The sequence below is a fragment of the Pteropus vampyrus genome, unplaced genomic scaffold (genome assembly GCF_000151845.1).
Source record: "Pteropus vampyrus isolate Shadow unplaced genomic scaffold, Pvam_2.0 Scaffold251, whole genome shotgun sequence".
In the NCBI taxonomy this organism is placed as follows: domain Eukaryota; kingdom Metazoa; phylum Chordata; class Mammalia; order Chiroptera; family Pteropodidae; genus Pteropus; species Pteropus vampyrus.
In genome coordinates this window covers 1,038,087-1,059,749 of record NW_011889032.1, presented here as the reverse complement: position 1 = coordinate 1,059,749, position 21,663 = coordinate 1,038,087, and the positions used below count along the sequence as shown (strand labels likewise).

Here is a 21,663-nt window from a genome sequence, read left to right as displayed (position 1 = left end):
TCGTAATGATCTGCTTCCTTCTTGGTCTCCCCATTAGAGGTAAGCACGATGAGAGTTGAGGTTATTTTTGCCTGTGCTATTACTATATACATCTCCTCATTGTGAGAGAAAAGTATCATGAGATCACCTTGCAGAGGTGTGCCAGGGTGAGATCACATGGGATTTTATAAACAATGGAAGCAAGATTCATTATCCTCCACGGTGGTGATGGTTTTACTGGTAGCGTCCAAGATAGACATTACATTGTGGCCCTCCAAGAGACATCCTGAACTGTAGAAAAACAAAGAAGGACAATTGCAAGAAAATAGCCCAGTTCTTTAGTAATGAATTATAAAGTCGGGTCAGTATCCTCAGGGAAAGGGGATAGTCATGTTACATTAAAAAGTAATAAAACCACAACCTTTTCTGAGCTGCTGAATATAAGAAAACATCCCATTTGCCTTTGAATACTGAATTTAGAATTACATGCTTCATTAACTCAGCGTTGTGCTTATTTAAAGCAATTCTTAATGAGGCCATTTCTTCAAAACGAGTGTTCTGAGTTGTCCTCTTTCTCAGATCCGAACTAGGACATGTGGGAGGGTGTTTCCTGGGAAGAAGATGCAAAAACCTTTGCTCTCTGTTTGTTTATGGATGGGCGTGTGCATTCCTGTGTAAGTCAGCCGTCTAAAATGCCGTTTACTGCTCTAACCTTTAGAGCCTGTCTCTTGGGTTTCCAGTCAGATTTTCTCCATGTATCATTTTGGCTGCTTCCAGGCTAATCCTCACATAGCTCCCTAGGTTATGCCAGCTGATGGGGCTATTATTTATATAATCCTCAAGGGACTGTCAGAATGAGGCAGGCAGGGCATGTATGGAATATGTGGGAGTGCTGTCATTTGGATTATTGAGAAAAATTAAAAGCCACCCCTAGAAGTTAATGGAATTACCTTCGTTTTACCCCTGGGCAAGCTGAGGCTCAGAGAAGTAGCCTCCTCAAGGTGACATAGGTAGAAAGTGGACAAGACAGGGTTTCTCCACCTCCAGTGTCTGTTCTCTTTCCATTATGCTCATCTTGGAAATGGCGGCTACTTGAAATAAGGGATAAAGAACCCTTCGGTGCCAACAGAGCGGGGTGATTCATTCTGTTACTCCCACAGCTGGGGGAGCTGCAGAGTGCTTACGAGGGGGCCAAGAAGATGGCTCACCAACTGAAGAGGAAGTGCCACCATTTGACCTGTGACCTGGAAGACACTCGCTTCCTACTGGAGAACCAGCAAAGCCGTAACCACGAGCTTGAGAAAAAGCAAAAAAAGTGAGTTAAGTTCCACATCATCACCTGGGCACCAGGGTGAGCTGCATTGATGCTGGGGTCTTTTGGGGTTTCCAGCTTCTCCTCCTAAGCCCCTTTACTTCTGCTAGGGCTCCTCATCCATGGGGCTCACCTTCCTTCTTCTGCCCTAATCCCCTTACACACACCTTATTCCTGTAAGGTTCTCCCAAGAATCCAGCAAAAATGATTCTTTTCTGTTCCCCAGTCTCAGCTCTGTTACCAGTTGACCATGTGACTTTAGGGAACTTTCTTGGCCTCTCTGGGTTTCCACATCCCCATTTATCAAGTCACAGGTTTGTTATGGAGGGCGAAGACAGCTTAGCACGATGGTGTGGAGTGCCAGTGCTGATGTCAGACCACCCGGATTCAAGTCCCAGCTGTGCCTCTTTCTAAGTCGTGTTACCTTAGACAAGTCATTCGACCCTCAGCCTCAGATTCTTATCCTTTCCTTAAATGGGGGATGAAAATGCCCCCTTGTGGTGAGCACTAAATGATACAGTTAGTATATCCAGATGGACTAAATTCTGGTTTCTGTCTATCCCTATTGTTGAACATGGGGAAAGAAAATGAAGAGGAAGCCAGAAAGTTGAGTCATTCCCATTTTCGCTTAGGGTTTAGACTTTCAGAGCATGTGAAAAGTTCTGGCAGGAAATGGACATTGCCCATGAACAAGATCCCAGTCTTGAAGCTGCAACTGATTCCCACACTTGTGTTCCCGTAGGGATGCTGCCACAGCTAGCTAATGGTGGAGGCTAGACTGGAATTCAGGTCTACACTCACAGGCTTCCTTTGCGAAACCTCAGCACCTGTGATGCTTTAATCCTTGGTCACCTTGGCTATGTCTCAAGTTCTTCAGCTCACTTGGTGAGGGGAAATTTGTGCAGGGGTCCTATTTGGAGCCAGACAAGCCCTAATGGAAACTTCATAGGAGGCAAATAGATGAAACACTGCCTTTTTCAGAAGGTCTTGGATAAAAATCCCGAAGAACATTTCTATGTGTGCCAGGATGTGGTTTTGCTGAAGGTGCCTCTTTTCCAAGAGGTGGCAAGCTGAATTATATTTCTATGGAAGTGGTATAGATTTGGAACTTGATCTGCTTTAAATATTGTTTCTCTTCTTTATCTTTGAGCTTTCTTGAGCTGACTTCTTCATCTGAAAAAAATTTAGAGTTTGTTAGCGTGCCTTCTCCCTAAATAAGAGAGATTTATTCTCATCTTATTGATGACATCCAAATGTTTTCCACCTTCCTACAGGTGCTCTGGCTAAATCTTGCCCTTGCAGTGGGGAAAATGGCTTAGTCTTACCTTGGTAATTTCCTGGATGACCTTGTCAGATGATACCACCTCTCTGGGCCAGAGAGTGATTGATGTTTCAGAGGAGTCTTTGGACTTAAGCAGGCTGCCTAGTATTGGAGAATGCCCTGTAAGTGAAGAGGCATGGACTCCATCATTTCTCAGGTCTTTGGCAGCTATGATAATTTTGGTTCTCATCTGCGGATTCCTCTCCTGTTCCGAGGGGCTGTATGGAGGGATTGAGTTCTCTGATGGGTAGGGGGTCTGCCCCCAGAGTTTGCTTAGCCTGAAGGTTCCATCTCTTTGGTCTTTCTCTCTCTCTCTCTTGGGCAGAATCCCTCATTCCAGGTACTGAAGAACCTTCCCCATAATGCCCTGCCCTGGGAAAGTCCCCATTTCTTCATACCTTCATTTCCTCCTCTCAAGACTTACATCTGTCCTGTGATGCCTTCTACTCTGCTACCATCTCTTTGTAGAAGTTAATTTATATCTTGATGCTAATTGCAAAACAGCAGCCATTATCCTTCCAGGCAGATTTATGTTTTAGCAGGGAGCCTGTGAGGGAAGTAGAAGTCTCAGTCTAATGGTGGAAAATCAGGCAGAATGACTATCATGAGGGAGAGACCTAGAGCTACCAATACTTCCTCATCTCTCTCTAAATTTCATCAAATTGTAGATGCAGCTGCTTCCTTAGTTTGCTGGGCCCAGGAAGGAGGGATGTCTCCACACTGGTAGAGTTCCCTGGCTTCACCTTGGCTTCTAAGTTCAGAGTGGTTCAGAATGGTTCCATTTGGGATTGGCTTCTTGTTGTCATGGTTACCCCATGGGTCACAAAGCTCAGTTCCAAAGTAGGATGGAACTCTCAGCCTGTGTCGTGGGAGTAAGGCCTCACTGACTCCCACACTCACCAGAGACTGGGTTCCAGCCCTGCTCCTAGTGGAGTGAAGGGTGTGTGCAAATCTGTCTGGCCTAGATTGGTCAGTCGGTGTATTCCAGAAGTTGGGGTCTGTAGGAACCATTTTTGGCATTAGGCGGCCTGTTAAGTCAAGGACTCCTTTGAAACATCAGTTACTGTCTGGCTCCCACTTTTTTCCCCCACCTGTCCCAGGACATGGACAGGTAGATGGGGGGACTAGCTAAGACAGTAGAGAACCTGGGCTCCATACCACTTCTACCACTTTGGAAATTTGGGCTGAATCGTTCCACTTCTTTTCTGTAAAATAGATGCAATAACATGTTTCCTCTGAATTGTTAGAAGGACTACACGGACCCCAGCCCAGAACCTGGCACTTTGGGATTGCTGGATGATTATTATCATCACAATGTTTCCATTCAGAGGCAGCCAACAGCACCTCTTGAATAATGTCACCAACAGCCAATCAGAAAGCTCCTGGGCATTTCCAACAGTACGGCTCCCTCACATGACCTGTGATTGGCTTTCTCAGGAGTCTGAAGCTTAGAATGACCATCTAGTGTTAAAAAACATTGAGTAATCTTGTAATAAGAGAGATCTTTTCTCCAAGGCCCAACCCCCATTCCCAGTTTGGCTATTCTGGTCACACCAAGTTCCCTGGAGCAGTGGGCTTTTCTATGTGCTCCGAGGGCAAGTAACCAAGGTCACAGTTCATTGAGACTTGGCAGAGCCTCCTCTATTGGTTTCCTCATCTATAATAGGGATCAAAGGCCAAAATAACTACATGAGATGATGTAAAGTCCAGAAAGTGCTTTTTCACCATCCTAGAGGGGAAGGTGGGCCCCGAATGAGCCATTTCCTAATTCTCTGGACAGCTCCAAATAGGACTGTATAGGCTTTGTGTTATCTGCTGGGGAAACAAATGAAGAAAAGACTGAATATATAAATGTCCAGCATTTTATCATTAATTACCCTACTTTAATATTGGTTATAAGTGCATAAGCCCAACAACATCATGTAAAATATGAAATGCAGGTTATCTTTTTTTTCTGTGTAGATATCTGCATTCATCTGTTCACTGATCAATAATTATTAGATACCAAACCTGGGCCTTGTAGGGTTAAAAGTTTTTGGCATATTTTGGCAAACCAGATAGATTAGCATTCTCTTTATATTTTTTATTCGTATTCTCTACCTCTATTTAGTTTTATTCTTATTTTTATTATGTTTTAAGTAAGTATTCTATATTTTTGTGGAAACTATATATAAATTCTAAAAGTTGCTCTCTGGTATTCAGATTCCTATCCCACATCCACAACCTTACATAAAAGCATCAAGCAAACCCTCCATTATTTCATCCCACTGCCCCGCCCCTTCCTGGTTCTCGGCAAGCTTACTGCCTCTCCCCGGCCCCTTTCCTTCCTGCCTCAGGTGCCCCTCCTTGGTGCCATGACACATGTTTTGCCTGGACAGGTTTGACATGCAGCTGGCCCAGGCCCTTGGCGAGTCTGTGTTTGAGAAGGGCCTCCGTGAGAAAGTGACTCAGGAGAATACCAGCATCCGGTGGGAGCTAGGCCAGCTTCAGCAACAGTTGAAGGTAAGGGATGGAGGGCACAGAGCCCTCTTTGCACTTGGTTGCTGAGTCTCAGGAAACCTTACCGTGCACCTACTATAAAGGATGACAGGGAGGGAACTCTGTGTGGGGTCTTGGTCTGCCAGCCAGCTGGAGTCATGCCTTAATAAAACAAACAGAGGATCACAGGTGATGATCAGACCTCCCTAGCTTGATGTATTGAAATTGCTCTGGTCACCCTGCATGAATTCCAAGGTGCCTGCCTGGTGGGTGTGAGAGGCTTGACATAGAATAAGCTGTATCCCTATCCAGTGGCAGAGCCCTGTCAATATAGAGGGGTTTTATTAAAATATGACACAGACACCACACTCAGATGCTCCTCACCCTGCTGTGGCTTCCTATCACCTCTGGGAGAACTTCTGAACCTCTTCATGATATAGCCCAAAGTTCCTTGACCCTGGAGGTGACTTTCTAACCTGGAAGAGTCCTTTCTGGACACACTGACTCTTCCCTGCTCCATCTCAATCCCGGCCTCAGTAGGTGCACTGCTTGTAAATGAGGCATGCAACTCCCATTATGTGCTTTGAGGTCTAACTCTAGAGGCAATGATGTTGCTCTCTCACCCCTGCCTGTCTGTGCAATTCCAGAGAGCAGCCCTTGGTGTCCCATGGGGGCGCTGTTAGAGTTGTAGAAGCAGAGGTGGAGAGGACATGCACTGAAAAGTGGAAAGCCCCATTCTAGTAGATTGCAGAGGGAACCCTGGATGGGGAGCATGGTCATGTGACTCCAGATCTCTGCTCTCTTTGTCTCCATAGCAAAAGGAGCAGGAAACCTCACAGCTGAAGCAAGAAGTGGAGATGCTACAGGCCCAAAAGCGGGAGCTAATGGGGTCACCATCTCTGGGGGGAAATTGTGTCGCTGGCTTGAAGGAGAGGCTCTGGAAGCTGGAATCCAGTGCCCTCGAGCAACAGAAAATTCAGAACCAGCAGGAAAACACCATCAAGCAGCTGGAGCAGGTAGGAGAGCCTTGTCCAGGGGCAATGTCTTGACCCGTGCTGCCTCCGATGCAGAGGGATGTAATTAAAATGCAACATGGGTACCTCACTCAGCTGCTCCTCATCATCTGTGGCTCCCTATTACCCCAGAGGACCTCTAAACCCCTAGGTCTGACATTCAAATTCTTTATGTTCTAGCTCACTCCTACCACCTGCTAGCCTCAGTGCCACCTCCCCAGAGAAGCTTGCCCTGGTCACTTTCTTGAAAATAGCCCCATCTTCAAGCCACATTCACTTGCCATCTCCTTAGCCAATTTGTTCTCCTTCACAGTACCTGCCATATCATTCAATAATATTAAAAAAAAAACTTTGCCCCAAAAATCCCCCCCCCAATAAGAATTGAAGTTCAAGAAAGCAAGGGTTTTTTGTTGATCTTGCTCATCAGGGAAACCCCAGAGACTAGAATGAGGCCAAGTATATGGCTAGTGCTCAGTTAATAACTGTTGACCCAATATCTGACATTTATTGAGCACTGTCTGTGTACCAGGCTCTGCCTCAAGCTCTCCCCATGTATTATCTCATGAATCTCCACAAGAATCTTATATGATGAGATACTCAGGTTGTCCCCTCCCCCTCCCCCATTACCATTATGGAGACCAAGGTCCAGGGATATGGAGAAAGTGGCAGGGATGGGATTTGGAGCCTGGGCCATGGGACTCCACAGTGCCTTGACTGCCTACTATGCGCACAGTACTGTGTATACTCTTGAGGAAGATGGGAGTGCTAGTATTTGGAAAATATAAGAAGAACAAGGCAGGAATATCAAATACTCTAGTACAAGCACCCTCAATGAGCTATCAGATGAGTGTTTTATTTGTCTGCTCGTTTGTTTACATGCCCACCTTGTTCTGTAAAGAATTTGAGGCAGCTTATAAGATATATGCATAACAAAAGAGAAAAATTATAAATAAAACAATCCAAACTAGAAAAATGCAAATTAAAACAGATGCTAAGGCAGAGTGGGGACAGTTAATTAATATGCAGAAAGGCAAAACATGTGATCTTACCACTTAATTGTTTTAGCTCTAAAATTCTTAGTGGCCAGAGAGAAAAAATAAATGTGAGTTGGATGCTTTTTATTATCCCCAAGATAAAAACAAGCCAGTTTTTCAAGGGAAAGCAAAGCTTTTCCCGATGCTTAGCTCTAAAGAAATTTCTCATGTGGGATTCCCTAAGGGGAAATTATTTTGAATAGGTTTTAAGATTGGGAAAGTCTGACCAGGCAGTGTAAATATGTAAAGTAGAAAACTCAGAGCAGATCTGAGGCAGTGTGTGTGTGTGTGTGTGTGTGTGTGTGTGTGTGTGTGTGCGCGTGAGAGGGGTAGGAGGGTAGGGGAGTGTGGTTAGAGGTTAAGGGTGGAGAGTGTAGTGGGGAGAAGGCTGGGGTGCTGTCCCTTGCTTCTCGCCTACCCCCATGCCATCAGGTTGGAGCCTGCTGAGTGTTCAGGTCCAGGTGCTGTGGACATGGAAGGACAGGGTCTGGAGCAGATTCTTTACTCAGTCAACCTGTATTTATGAAGCACCTACTTTGTGTCATGCACCGTGTAGACGCTAAGGATGCAGCTGCAAACAAGCCAGATGTGGTCTCTGCCCTCTCGAAGTTTATAGTCATGCTGAATGTTGTGGAAAATATAACTTGCAGCTCTGGTCTTGGGAGCTGAGTTGGGGAAATAGTCAGGGAAGACATCCTGGAGGAAGTGACATTTACCAAAGCTGAGAGCTGAAGGGTGAGTCTGAGTTGGCTGACCAAGAGAATTCCAGGTGGAAGGAATAGCGCATGCAAAGACCTGGAATCAAGAAAGTCATGTGGCATTTAAGAAGCTGTGATATGGTCCCATCCAGATGGGGTCCACAAGGCAGCTCAGTCTGTATGACCTAGGCAAGCCTTCTGTTTTCTCTAGACTTCAATCTCTTTATCTGTACAATAAAATCAAAGCCTTGTCAATCCCACGGTTTACCCCCAACCCCAGCTATGGATCTGTGAAGGTTCACAAAAGAGGGAGAATATCTCTGTAGGACAGGAAGGATGCATATCTCTGTAGGCATGGAGGATGCATCACATAGCAACCCAGAGTCAAGAATAAAGCATGCACTTTGGAAAACTGCATTAACTCTTTAAGATACTACCAGGAGACCACTCAGGGCTCGGAAGCAGGAATGTAGTATCCTGACCTCAGGGACTCGAAAAGTTAATGCGGCTTCCTAATTGTCCATCCTTACCTTATGCGGGAGGTGAGGCTGACTCAGCACTTTCATTCACCTTTAGCTTCACCCATAACTTCCTACTGCATTGTGCCCTTGCAGATATCCAGGAGGTTTTTATTGATTACAATATAGCACTTTTTCTAGGGGATTTTATGTTAACTCATATAAACCTGACATAAATGGTATTGCAGATGTCAGGAATGTCCAAGAGGAGAGAAAAAATGAAAAAGAAATATTATATTTACTTGCTTAAGCTCCTCATTTTGGATTATCTTCCCATAACCTCTGTCATTTTAAAGGAGGCAAGAGAGGAAGTTGACATTTAAAGTGAGCATACTATAAGTCAGAGACTGTAATAGGGGCTCTGATGTATAGTATCCTTTTTTTCTTCACCCCAGTCCTATGTAGCAGAGAATATTATCAATATTTTAAAAGACCAAGATTGTTTTTACCCCAACTGAATTTTCATGTTATGGACGGTAATTGTAACCTTCCAGAAGTTTGGTTAGAGCTTCTACAATGTAACCCATTGTTTTGAGTTCCAAATGCTGCTCCATGGACCAACAGCATTAAAGAATATAGATAAATGAAAGCTGAGAAGTACAGCTTCTTAGACCCTATACCCTGGAGATTCTAATTTGATAGGTCTAGGGCGAAGCTCTGAAATTTAAATTTAAATAACGCATTAGGAAATTCTAATGTGCCACAAAATTTGAGGAGCAAGAGCTTGAGTCACTTTCTCAATTATGAAGATCAAGAAAGTAAAATCTAGAGCTAGAACCAGAACCCATGAGTTTTGCCTCCAATTTCGGAAACTTATACAACATCATGCAGTTTAAACATCATGCACAGCTTTCGTGTTCTAGGCAACTTTTGGATGGTCTCATTTAAGAGATGACTCTTTCATGGGAACACAGCTCTCATGTCAGGCTACCCAGAAGGGACAGAATAGTCCTTTCTGTTTTCAAAGTAATGGGGAAAGAGAAAGTAATATTTACATGCCAGGCACTGTGCTAAGTGCTTTACATGGATCATGTCATTTCATTCCAATAGTAGCATTCTATGATGGTTGTTTTCTATAAAGAAAGGGAACTGAGCAGAGGCAAAGTGAGTTGTCCACAGTACATCTTGGGCCAGTTATCTCCTTCTCCAGGCTTTTATATCTTCATAAACTTTTGTCTTACCAACCATCCACCGACCTATCCACCCATCCAAAAAACCATCACTGGTGTCTGTTCCAGGGATGACAAATTTGTTTCATCTTAAGAGGGTCGTGGATCCTGAGGCTACATCTAAACTCAATGGAAAAGAATGTGATTGATTAGTGATGTCTGTTATGAACACAGAAGTGAATAGAAGCAGCATTTGAGCTATTTCTACTATTTCTGACCTTCCTGGGTTCCTAGCAAGATAACTTGGCTCTCATCCATGCTTTCCAAAAATGAAAAATGCAGTTGGGATGCCAAGGGTGACACAGAGGGCCAGGGGAGTGGGTGAGGGTCACCTTCATATGCTGTCCTTGCTGCCTCCCAGCTCCGCCAGCGCTTTGAGCTGGAGATAGTGCGGATGAAGCAGATGCACCAGAAGGACCGTGAGGACCAGGAGGAAGAGCTGGAGGACGTGCGTCAGTCCTGCCAGAAGCGGGTATGTGAGCTGCAAATACACCTATGCCCTGGGGCCCTTTTCCTTAAAGTGAGGGGGATGCAGGGCCTGGGGACAGGCTCTTCCTGAAGTCACATGAGACCTTAGCTTCCTAAATGCTTTCAAAGGTACTGGAGCAGAAGTACCTATCTTAAATGTAATCAAAAAACGTACTGAGTCAGAAGCCTCTAGAACTGTCCAGCATAATCACGCTAAGATTTTTGCCAAGAGCCTGTAATGCCTTGAGAAAGGATTTATATGTTTCAAGAAGGGGCCAGTTCCTTCTGGCTATTTCCCTTCCAACTCAAATAATTTCTTACATTTTTATCCAAGCTCTCTGCAGACCTTTCAAACAGTGCATAAGAAAGCAATAGACTCTTGAAATTTTACTAACTAGAAACCATTATTATTACTGTTTTTAAATGTTCTTTCCTCTCTCTCTTTCACTCAATACACACACTACCATTTTACCTGGATGGGGTTAGGCTGTTTTAAAGCCTGCTAATCACTTGGCAGTTTGTCCTGGGCCTCCTTCCATGTCAGTAAATACAGATCTAACCTACATGTTTAATGGCTTAAAAGTAGTTCACTTTAGGCAGGTGCTCTGATTTATTCAACAAGTCTCCTATGGTTGGACACTTAGGATGTTTCTGATTTTCTGTTATTATAACCAATGCCGAGATAAATATCCTTATAGGCACGTTGACTGATATGAATGTAAAATGAATCCTTAAAGTGGAATTGCTGGAAAGCTTTGGGGTTAAGCCTCATTTAACAGGTTTCATCATTCTAGGGCTTCTTTGGGTCTGTCCTAGCCTTGTGTGCATGGTGAATCTCCAGGAAGGAGCCAAGTAGCATTTCCCAAAGTTGACTCCTATTATTAGCTCCCTAAATAGTTTCTCTATAGAGACCTCTAGACTCTAGGGATTGAGGGCCTGGGTATTGGAATTCAGAGACTCTTGATTCGAATCTTTGCCCTTTCAACATAACTGCGTCATCTTGGGGAAGTGATTTGAAATCCCTTTATCCAACTCTGGTCACTGAGAACCAGTTTATAAGACACCCAAGAAAGCCAGTGTTGCTACTTCATTTGGAGTCACAGAGGCTTAGATCAAATCCCAACTCCATCAAGGACCAAATGTGGAACATTGAAGAAATCACATAACCTTGCTAAAAGCCTCACTTTTCTCATCTGTCAAATGGGATAATAATGGCTACTTTGCAGAATGACAATGAAGATTCAAGGATAGCACAGATGTGGAAACATTGCCCAGAGTTTTGTAATGTAACTCTTGTTTGTTGGAGGTTTACGAGCAATACTGGTGTTTGTGGATTTCCAGGCTGTCGGCTCTCCCAGAGAAGCCAGGGAACCCACCTGGTGACTGACTTTCTCTTGAGCATCGTTAATCCATCCAAGAGAAAGAGAGTGCAGGAACTTGCCACTCTGCAGAGCCCACTGTGGAGCGTTGTCCTGAACTGGGCTGGAGGGGGTCTTGGTAATTGTGTGGACCTCTGCAGGAGACAGGAATCTAGCCAGGATCTGTCCTGGGAAAGATCGGGCTTCCTGTCATCACTCCAAGGGAGTGTTTAAGAACTGAGCCCGTTCTTCACCTCCAGTGGTTGATGTTGCTGCATCTGCTGCATCTGCTGTCTGTCTTGCTCCTCAGGTTCCTATGGCTCATCCTGAGGGGTCGCCATGTTGCGCCTAGAACTCCCTAGGGCTGGAAAGAAAATGTCAATGTTTTGGGCTCAAATAGATGAGCGTGCCCTTGTGTAAGTCTTGTAACTTCCCCAAGACTCTGTTTTCTCATCTGTGAAATGAACGCAGTGATAAAACATGCTTACCTTCCCTATGTTATTGTGAGGATGACATAAAAGAATGAGAAATACCTTGTAAACTGTAAAGTGCTGGAAACTATCACGAAGGGACCAAATTCTGCTTATTTTCCATTATTAGATATTTGGGAGAAATGAATGACATTCTTTGAACATCCACTGGGCACCATGCACCAGGCTGGGTTCTTAATGTCTGTCAACTTATTTAATCCTCACGAAAACTCTGTAGGGATTCATTATCCTGGTCCTACAGGTGAAGTTACTTGCCCAAGGTTACCTAGCTGGGAAGTAGCTGAGCTAGGACTTGAACTTAGGTCTGGCTGACTCCAAAGCCCAATATCTTAACCAGAGACAAGACCTTTTTTTTTTTTTTGGCAAATGTTTGAAGCATGAAAGTCCATTTAGGAAGCATTTGATAGAATCACCCTTGTGCAATGCTGTATCCCTTAGCACTTCCTGTACAATGGCTCGTCAAAGGCTCTGATAAGTCCTGCACTGAAGAACCTGTCAACTCAATGGGTCCCACACTTACTCTAGCATGGATTTCCTTCTCCTCCCCTATATCATATCTGTGAATAGCACATGGAAATAGTCTACAGAACACACTCCAGAAAACTTTGTCTTGCTTGATAGATAGTTCTTTTTCTTTTGTATATTTTTGAAAATTTGTCTTAGCTGCCCCAGTGTTCATTCCGAAAGCAGACGTGAGCAGAGTGCCTTATATCTCTCTTAAAAGAAAGTTGTGAAATGAACTTGCTTTCTGCCTATGTGACCATCAATCAATCACTATTATTTTACCCTCCATGGGTCAAGAGACAGAAACCCTCAGTCCCTGCCCATGTGCCCTCACGTGAAGGTTGCACAGTTTCTAGTGCATTTTAAGAGTGCTTCAGAGCATGACGAGTGCCCTGAGCCAGGGCCCCAGTGAGCTAGAGATGTGACCCAGATCTTCCTGAGGCTTTTTCCTGGGTAGATTTATAAAGGGAGAGAGTGAGGTCAGAAAAAGGTATTTTCTCCTTATACCAGACACTGACATTGACTTCACATCTAGTGACTGCTCTGCTCAGTCTCTCTCTCACCATGGTAGGAAATCAGTGGTTAGTAACCTGGGTGGGAATGCTGATGCCTTCTGGGGTGGGAGTGGAGCTAGGGCCAGGAGATCAAAAACTAACTGCTCTTGGCAACAATTAAGAGTATGTACTTTGGAACCTCTCTCTGACTCAGTGTGCCTATCTGTGAAATAGGATCATTGAAGGCACGAGATTGAGAAGGAGGACGAAGAGGTAAAATGGCATATGAGAAAGGCTGGTGGGGAAGGGGATGTGCAAGGCTGGTGGGGTATTCACTCTAGCAGGAAATGACTGCTTTTGCTGGGTGATGGCTGAGAAATCACAGCCAGAATATCATAGGCTAGGCAGCTTAAACAATAAACATTTATTTCTCAAAACATTCTGGAGGCTAGAAAGTCCAAGATCGAGATGCCAGTGGATTTGGTGGCTGGTGAGGGCCCTCTTCCTGGCTTGCAGACAACCACCTCCTCGTTTTAGGTGGAGAAAGAGAGAGAGGAAGCACACTCTCTGGTGCCTCTTCTTATAAGGGCAGTTATCCCATCATGGGGCTCTACCCTCATGACATCATCTAAACCTAATTACTGCTCAAAGGCCCCACCTCCGGATACTGTTGCGTTGGGGGTAGGGTTTCAACAGATGAATTTTGGAGGGATACAGACATGTAGTTCATAACACCAAGTAATCTCATAGACAACCTCTATTTACTGCATCATAGTGTATTTATATACGTAATAAAGGAGACTGATGCATTTTAATATGTTGAATATACTGTGCAGAGCCTTAAAAAGTCAGAGTGCCAAGACTTATTCAAGCCAGGTCATGGCATAGGAAGGAAACATAATTTGGAAATGGGTAGGTAACCGGAGGTGGGGCTTCACAGTGAATGGCAGGGGGCTCCCCATAATTGGCCAGCTCTCCACATAATTGTCCAGCTACCAAAATTTTAGGTTCCTAAGTTCTCCAACAGAGACAGCTGCTCCCAATCTCTAGGGCGGCCTTTGTGGAGCTGGGCCAGGGGCCTTGAGCTCCACATCCCCACCTCCTTGGGAGGGTCCCTGCCTTATGGGATTTGTCCAGATGGAGCTCATTTATCCTATGCATGTATCTGCCCTTTATGCCCACAGCTCCACCAGCTGGAAATGCAACTGGAACAAGAATATGAAGAGAAGCAGATGGTCCTCCATGAGAAGCAGGATTTGGAAGGCTTGATTGGAACTCTCTGTGACCAGGTAAAGGAGGGACATGAGCAGATATTTGGGAGAATACATTCGGGTTCTATTAGGGAGATGGATTCGTGGGGAGTCCAACTGGAGGGGTCTTCAGAACAGGCCAGATTCTAGACCTTTCAGTTGGCCTCTACCTGCTTCTCCTAAATACCCTCTTTCCCACCAATTTTTTCCCTGTCCACACTCACTGGCTCTTCAAAGGGGATGTTCTGGGGTTCACACACAGTAGGGTTTGTAGAAGAACCCATAAGAATAAAGAAAGTGAGCTCAGCCAGAGTGACAGCCGAACTCACCTCTCCTTCTGTTAGAGGCTATTGGCGTGAGAGTGTAGGCAGCCCCTGCTTTAATGGGGTGAATGGGAATGGCCACTGCACTCATAGCAAGCCTCTCCTGAGAACAAGGCTTTTGCTAGAGGCAGCCAGGCTCATAGTTAGGCAAATGTAGCTTTAAACCAGAGCTGGGCCACTTCTCTTTACACAGTTCTGGGTGAGCTAGTTAACTGCCTGAGCTTCTGGAGAACAAGCTTAGTGGGTTGTTGCCATCACTGTGTATCAGAGTTCTCATCCACAGCACTGGGGACCTTTCCAGCTGCATCATTCTTTGTGGTAGGGGTTGTCCCAGACATGATGGGATGAGAATCAGCCCTGGCCTCCATCCACTAGATACTAGTGATACACCTCCTAGTTGTGACAACCAGAAATGCCTAGATGTCCCTTGAGGGCAAAATCAACTTTCTCCCTTACAGAGAACCACTGCTGTAAATAAAGCAGCCAGCAGAGCACAGAGCTAAATCATGATTTCAGAGTTGGGAGGAATCGCTTCTCTATCCCCCAGATATTCAGTTCTCTGGCTGTGTTGCTGTGTTACGAGACCCCAACATTGGAAAGGAATGCCTATGGCTCCTGCAATTTCTTTTCACATATCATAGGAGTATATTTTAGTGTATTGCTAAAGTTCACTCACTGTCTTTTAATTGATAATGATCTTGCCATCAATAATCTTCCCCCAGCGTCATTTTTTTGTTCACAAAGAATGTGGGCCTGCTCTAAGTGGTCATCTAGAGCAGCCAGACCTTGGACAAATAGGTGCTCGTTATGTATTTTTTAAAAAATCGATTAAATGACCACATCCTGGAAAAGAACTACCATAGCAATAGAAGTGAGAGTTGGGTGCTGAGAGAAGCAACAGGAAAGCTTTATGATCTTCCTTCTCTAGGTTTCTAGTTTTTTTGGTTTGTTTGTTTTCATTTGTTCATTAAATTTTTTTTTCAACTACAGTTGGCATTTAATATTTTATATTACTTTCAGGTGTGTAGCACAATGGTTAGACATTATGTAATTTATGAAGTGACTCTCTGATTAGTTTAGTACTCACCTGGCACTACATATAGTAATTGCAATATTATTGACTATATTCCCTATGCTGTACTTTATACTCCCGTCACTATTTTGTTGGGTTTTCTAGCTTTTCACCTGAGAAAACTGGGGCCATCGAGTGCAAAACAAACAAACAAACAAACAAACAAACAAACAAACAAAACGAACAAAAACCCCATTGAGATTGCTCTCTCTTTAGCATCAGTGCAAGAGAGCACAGCCCAATACCAGATTCCAGAATGATACTTGGGAACCAGTAGGAGAAGTTTGCATTCTGTTCAGCGTAGTCCATTAGGAAAAACAAAGCGGGTAACTCAGTGAAGGAAGATTTTTATTAAAAATTACTAAAATAAAAGAAATTTTACATACGAAGGGAGGGTAACTTTAAATGAATAAAATGCTACTTTTGTGTTAGTCACCAAGCTGGAGCCTTTCAATAAGCTATCACATTTGATCATTTTAAATGTTTTCAATTATTAAGACATTTGCTAAACACATGGAAAAGCAGAACGAATTGTGTAATTGATGTTTATGCACCAAGCACGCAGAGCTCACATAATGAACATTTTGCTTGTATTTGATTCAAAACATTTCAAAAATGGTTGGTGGCTTCCATTCCTAATCCCCCCACCTCTCTCCCGCCTCCTTCCCTTCCTCCCAGAGGAAGCCACTATCCCGAATTCTTCTGCATGTATCCTTAAACTTTACAGTACATGTAATTCTGTATTTTACTTTGTTTCCTTCCATACTATCTTTTTGAGATTAGGCCATAATAATATATGTAGCTGTAATTCCTTCATTTTAACTGCTATACAGTATTCATGTTTTTAAAATTCCATTCTTCAGTTGGTGAATATTTAATTGTTTCCACTCTAAAACACAAAGCTGTGGTTCCTATTCTTATGTCCATCTCACTAAGCACATGGGCAAGTTTCTCCAGAGTATGTAGCCAGAAGAGAAATTGCTAGCTCCTAGAAATATATCATTTTGGAGTTATTAGATATTGCCCAAATTGTTCCCCAAAGTGATTGTGACAGTTTGCACTGTCACTAGCAGGTTTTTGTTTCTGTTTGCGCTTCCCCACAACTCCACTAACACGTGGCACTGCCAGAGATTTAAAAAATGTTTACCAGTCACTGAGTGTTAAATTGTACTGCTTGTCCCCTTGTCCCACATTACTGGTGAAGTGCGTTCTTCTCATTTATCATGGTTTCCTCCGATGTGAATTGCCTGTTCCTTCTTTGTCTTCTTTTTTTTTCTCTCTTGGTCATTCACAATCCTTAAACAAGATGTCAGCCCATTTTTGATTATATATGTTGTAAATATCTCCGACTCAATGAAAATCGCTTCACTTCATGATGTCCTTCACTTAACAAAAAGTATTTTTTCAGTAGTCATATTAATCAGTCACTTTTTATGGTTTGTGCTTTTATGTCTTAAGATATCTTTCCCTTTATGAATTCATAAAGATATTTCACTATGTATATTTTTTAAATTCTCAATTTTTAAAACACTTTTAAGTCCTTTAATCCACCTAGGTTTTATTTTGATATGTAGTGTGAGGTAGGAATCTATTTTTTCCTGGAATAGATAACCTCTGTTTTATTTCATGAATAATATTTTCCACAATTTCCATGTATGTGTGGGTATGTTTATGGGCTACCCATTCTGTTAAATTGGCTTATTTGTCTATTCTTGCACAACATGGTCTTAGTGATGTTTTGATAACTTGTAGGACAGCTTACCTAACTCATCTTTAAAATTGTCTTATCTATTCCCAAATCCTTTAATCTTCTTATGAAGATTTCATAACAAAGCCTGATGTGATTTTCAAGTGCATTGGTTTGCAAGTGAGCTGGGAAGAATTGACATATTTTTTATTTTGAACCATTACATTCATGTGCATGCCATATCTCTTAGTAAGTTAATGGCTTTCATAATATTTTTATAATTATAAATAAAATATGTTTATTATATATTTTATTATTCTTTCCTATAAATCTTGAATGTTTTTGTTAGATTTATTTTTAGGAAACTAGAAATAGTTTCTATGGCTATTAGGAATAGAATATGTATTCTTCATTTTAATTAGTTATTGTGGCATATGGGAATACTGCTGATTATTGTGTTGATCTTGCATCCAGCAATCTTGCTGAACTCTTATTATTTTTCATATTTTGTCTGTAGATTCCTTTGGATTTTCTGCCTAGACAGTCTTGCCATCTGAAAATTAGAATAGCTTTGCTTCTTCCTTTCCAATTTTTAGATCTCTTATTTCTTTTTCTTACTTTATTTCATTGGCTTGGGCCTCTAGTACAAGAGTGAACATTAGAGAAGATAGTGAGCATCTTTTCTGTGCTCCTAACCTATATGCAGATACTTCTAAAGTTTTATTACTTACATGACATTTGTAGTATGTATTGATAAGTAAATCTAATCAGGGTAAATCAGTCTTTTGTTTGTAGTTTTCTAGTATTTTTTAGAAATCTCTGGTTGTTGAATATTTTTTCTGCAATTTTGGACAATCTTATGACTTGTCTCATTTATCTAGTAATGTAATATGATATATTTTGGATATTACAATGTGTCCTATTAGATTTCCCAGATAAATGTTACTTAGTCATATATTTTTTAATTCACTGCTCTTTTGAATTTTATTCAGGATTTTTGAAATCAGGTTCATAAATAAGATTGGTTTGTAATTTTATTTTCTTACACTGTCTTTGTCCAGCAGTGTATGAACCTTATAAAATGAGCTTGCGACCATGTCCAAAATAATTTTTATAACATTTGGAATTATGTTGAAGTTTTTATACAATTTGCCTATAAATCTATTTGGGCCTAGTTTCTTTTAGGAAGTAGGGCAAACATTTGATTACTATCTTGAAGTTCTGTAGTTATAATTGAACACAAATTCAGATATTGTTCTCTTCCTTATTGAGTTTTCATGTTGAAAATTTTAGCTCATTTTCAATATTTCTTACTATTTTAAATGTTTTTTTATTTTTATCTTTACAAGCTACACATTTTCTCATATCCTTTGTCCTTTCTTCTTTTAGCTTGTAAGTTATTTAGAAACCAGTTTTAAGTTCATTAATATTTGGGATTATTTGAGTTACTTTTTATTGTTGATTTTTAATTTACTGCCACTTTGGACACATAATATGATAGAATATATAACATTTTTTTCTTTGAAATTGTTGAGATCTCTTTGCTGCCTCAGTTCATGGTCAAGTTTCATAAATTATCAACTGAAAAAGAATCTAGCTATTTTTGAGGCATAGAATCTAGCTATTTTTGTCCTATACATGACAAATAGATCAAGTTTGTTAGTTTTGTAATTTAAGTAGTATATTCAAATATAAAAGCATAACCCACCAAGGAAAAGTTAAAAATATGATATTAAAGATCACTTTCTATTAACTTTGGTTCTGTCTGTTTGATCTGGGAGAGTCCTGTTATATTCCCACTATGACTGTGGTTTTGTCAAGGTTTGTTTATAATTCTGTTTTTGTTTTCTTTTTATATATCTCGAGTTTATAGTTTTCGGTGCATCTAAGTTTATTATTGCTTCGTTTTCTTGGCAGATTCTAGATTGTTCCTTTGATTTCACAATGTCCCTCTTTTCTCCATTAATTATTTTTGCCTTGCTTTATTTTACTTGATTTCTTTTAGTTAGTTGCCTGCAAGACCATTTTTATTCTTTAACTTTCAACATTTTCAAATGTACGAGTGAGTGTGTGTTTCCTTTAAACAATTGGGTACCTTTTAATTTAATATTTTGGTCTCTAATTTTTCATAGGACAGTTTAACTCATTTACATTTATTATAATTACTGATATATTTGAAATTATTTATATTCTCTTCTATTGTGTTTGGTATTTGTTGGTTCATAGTTCTCTTTCTTTGTTTCTTCCTTTATTCCTTTCCCGCTTTTGGATAGATCGATAATGTTGTCTATGATCCCTTTTGCTCTACTGCTGATTCTAAAGCTACAAACCATATTTCTATTTTTTTGGTAGTCACATAAACTTTAAGATGAGTACTTAATCATAATGCTTTTCTAAAATAATTTATTTAATTTTCACAACAATACTGTAGGATAGGTATTGTTAGTGCCTACATATAAATGAAAGAAGTAAAGCAAATTGCCCAAGATCATATAGCCTAGGAGTCTCCGAAATGAGGTCCGTATTATTTGAAAGCCCGTATTTAAAAAAAATCTAACATTATGCTGCTTAAAAGTGATTAAGATCAAGTTAACTAAAATCATCCTTTTGTGGGCCATCTTTTTTCATAACGTTATAAGTCAGCCCAATGCTGCCATTAATTTGCTGTGCACCCTTCAGCAACACACATTCTCTCTTCAAATCTCAATTTCCCCATTTGTAAAGTGGCTTGATTCTCCTTAACGACCTTTCCAGATCATAATTTTAAAGTGCTCAGAGAGTTCTTTGACTATAGACATTTAACAACTGCTCCAAACAATTTGCCTTTATGATTAATGGTGAAACAATTGAGGTTCGATTGTAGTTTCTCACAACACTAAACATCATTTAGATTTATTGGTTAATTATTCACCAGCTTTATCTAAATTTGAATCTTTGTGCTGTAAATGTGAACTTGCAGAATGACACTTATTTCCCATTAACCTAATGAGTCTTTTCCACCTCTCCTCTCCTATAGCAATTCATTATGAAGGGGAGGATGACTTGATCTGAGATTTTGTTGTGAATTTTGTTGGCACTGATTCCTCTGAAAAGGATATGGTGGCAGCATTTGGGGTCTTTCTGGCAGCGAAGATGATAGAATCTGTGCCATTCCTACTGCACGGTCACTGCCAATGTCAAGGAATGTCCCTAATGCCAACTGGCCCCATAGGATGTATGCAGAGCAAGAACAGACACAAAAACAAGAAAGATGCCAGGCACACTGATTAAATGCAATCACGGTAAAGAATCGAGTGAGTAAATCAGGATTCAGGTTCCACTAGGCACTGTGGGGCAGTGGTTAGAGACTTGCATTCCATTCTAATGCTGAGCTGCCTGAATTCAAATGCCTGCATAGTCACAGCCCGACCTTGGGCAGATCGGTTTTGTCAACTATACCTCCATCTCCCCAGGACAGTACATAAGAGCTCACAGGGCAAGCACCGAAGCTTCAAGTAACTTCTCCAGTTCTGTGACATGCCCCACCCCCATGTTTTGTACTCTCATGCTCATCATCCAGAATTACATTTTTCCAACCCTTTGTCTTTGCTCATACAGTGCCTTCTACCTGTACCAGCCTTCTTTCACCTCACCTAGCTAGGTCTTACTTATCTAAGATTCTTCCCGATCCCATCCCAGCCTAAGCTGGATGATGCTCTTCTGTGCCTCCATAATACTTTTACTAAAATTAAAGAACAAAACATACCTCTCTCATTGTATATTTTACTAAATTACCTCTTTACAGTCAGAAAAACTGGATTCATATTCTAACTCTGCCACTTATTGCTAGCTATGTGATCTTAGACAAATTACTTCACCGCCATAAGCTTCAGTTCCATTATCTGTAAAATGGGAATTATAATACTACACACCTCATAGATTTATCATAAAGACTAAATGTGCCGATATCCACAAAGTGTTTAGAACAGTGTGTGACACTTAGCCCTCTAAATGTAAGCTATTACCACTTTTATAAAGGCAATAATGATAATAATAATAATAATGATGATGATGATGCTGTCTATTTTTAAGAGATTGTCACAGAGTTAAATGCAATGACAAAGGGCCTGGCACAAAGCCTGGTCCTCAGCTCAGCTCAGCAGGTAAGGATATGAAAAAATATCTCCAGCATTTATAATTTCACAAAGCAATACATCCGAGAACAAAGAGGATATGTTCTAAGAACCAACTCATTTTTCAAAGGATTCAAAACTGGTGGTAGAGAAATAGTAATGCAGAATCTAAGGGAGTACATTCTAGTCAATCAGACAATACTCATAATCTCTTATATTTGTATAGCACTTGACAATGTACAAAGTGCTTTCTGATTCATTATCACATCTGATTTTTGTCTTATCTCAACATGGACAATAAGGATATGTATATATGTGTATACATATGTGTATATATATGTGTGTGTATACATATGTGTATATATATGTGTATATGTATATG

General features: G+C 41.3%; 1 protein-coding gene across 1 annotated transcript in view; it reads left to right on the top strand.

Moving 5' to 3' along the window:
• MYO18B (myosin XVIIIB) overlaps positions 1-21,663 on the top strand; it is a 270,882-nt gene that overhangs the window by 143,103 nt on the left and 106,116 nt on the right. Inside the window, exons 27-31 of the mRNA XM_011374654.2 lie at positions 1,140-1,294; positions 4,991-5,114; positions 5,906-6,106; positions 9,884-9,994; positions 14,022-14,126. Of these exons, the coding sequence (XP_011372956.1) occupies positions 1,140-1,294; positions 4,991-5,114; positions 5,906-6,106; positions 9,884-9,994; positions 14,022-14,126 (696 nt within the window). The remainder of the gene's footprint in view (positions 1-1,139; positions 1,295-4,990; positions 5,115-5,905; positions 6,107-9,883; positions 9,995-14,021; positions 14,127-21,663) is intronic.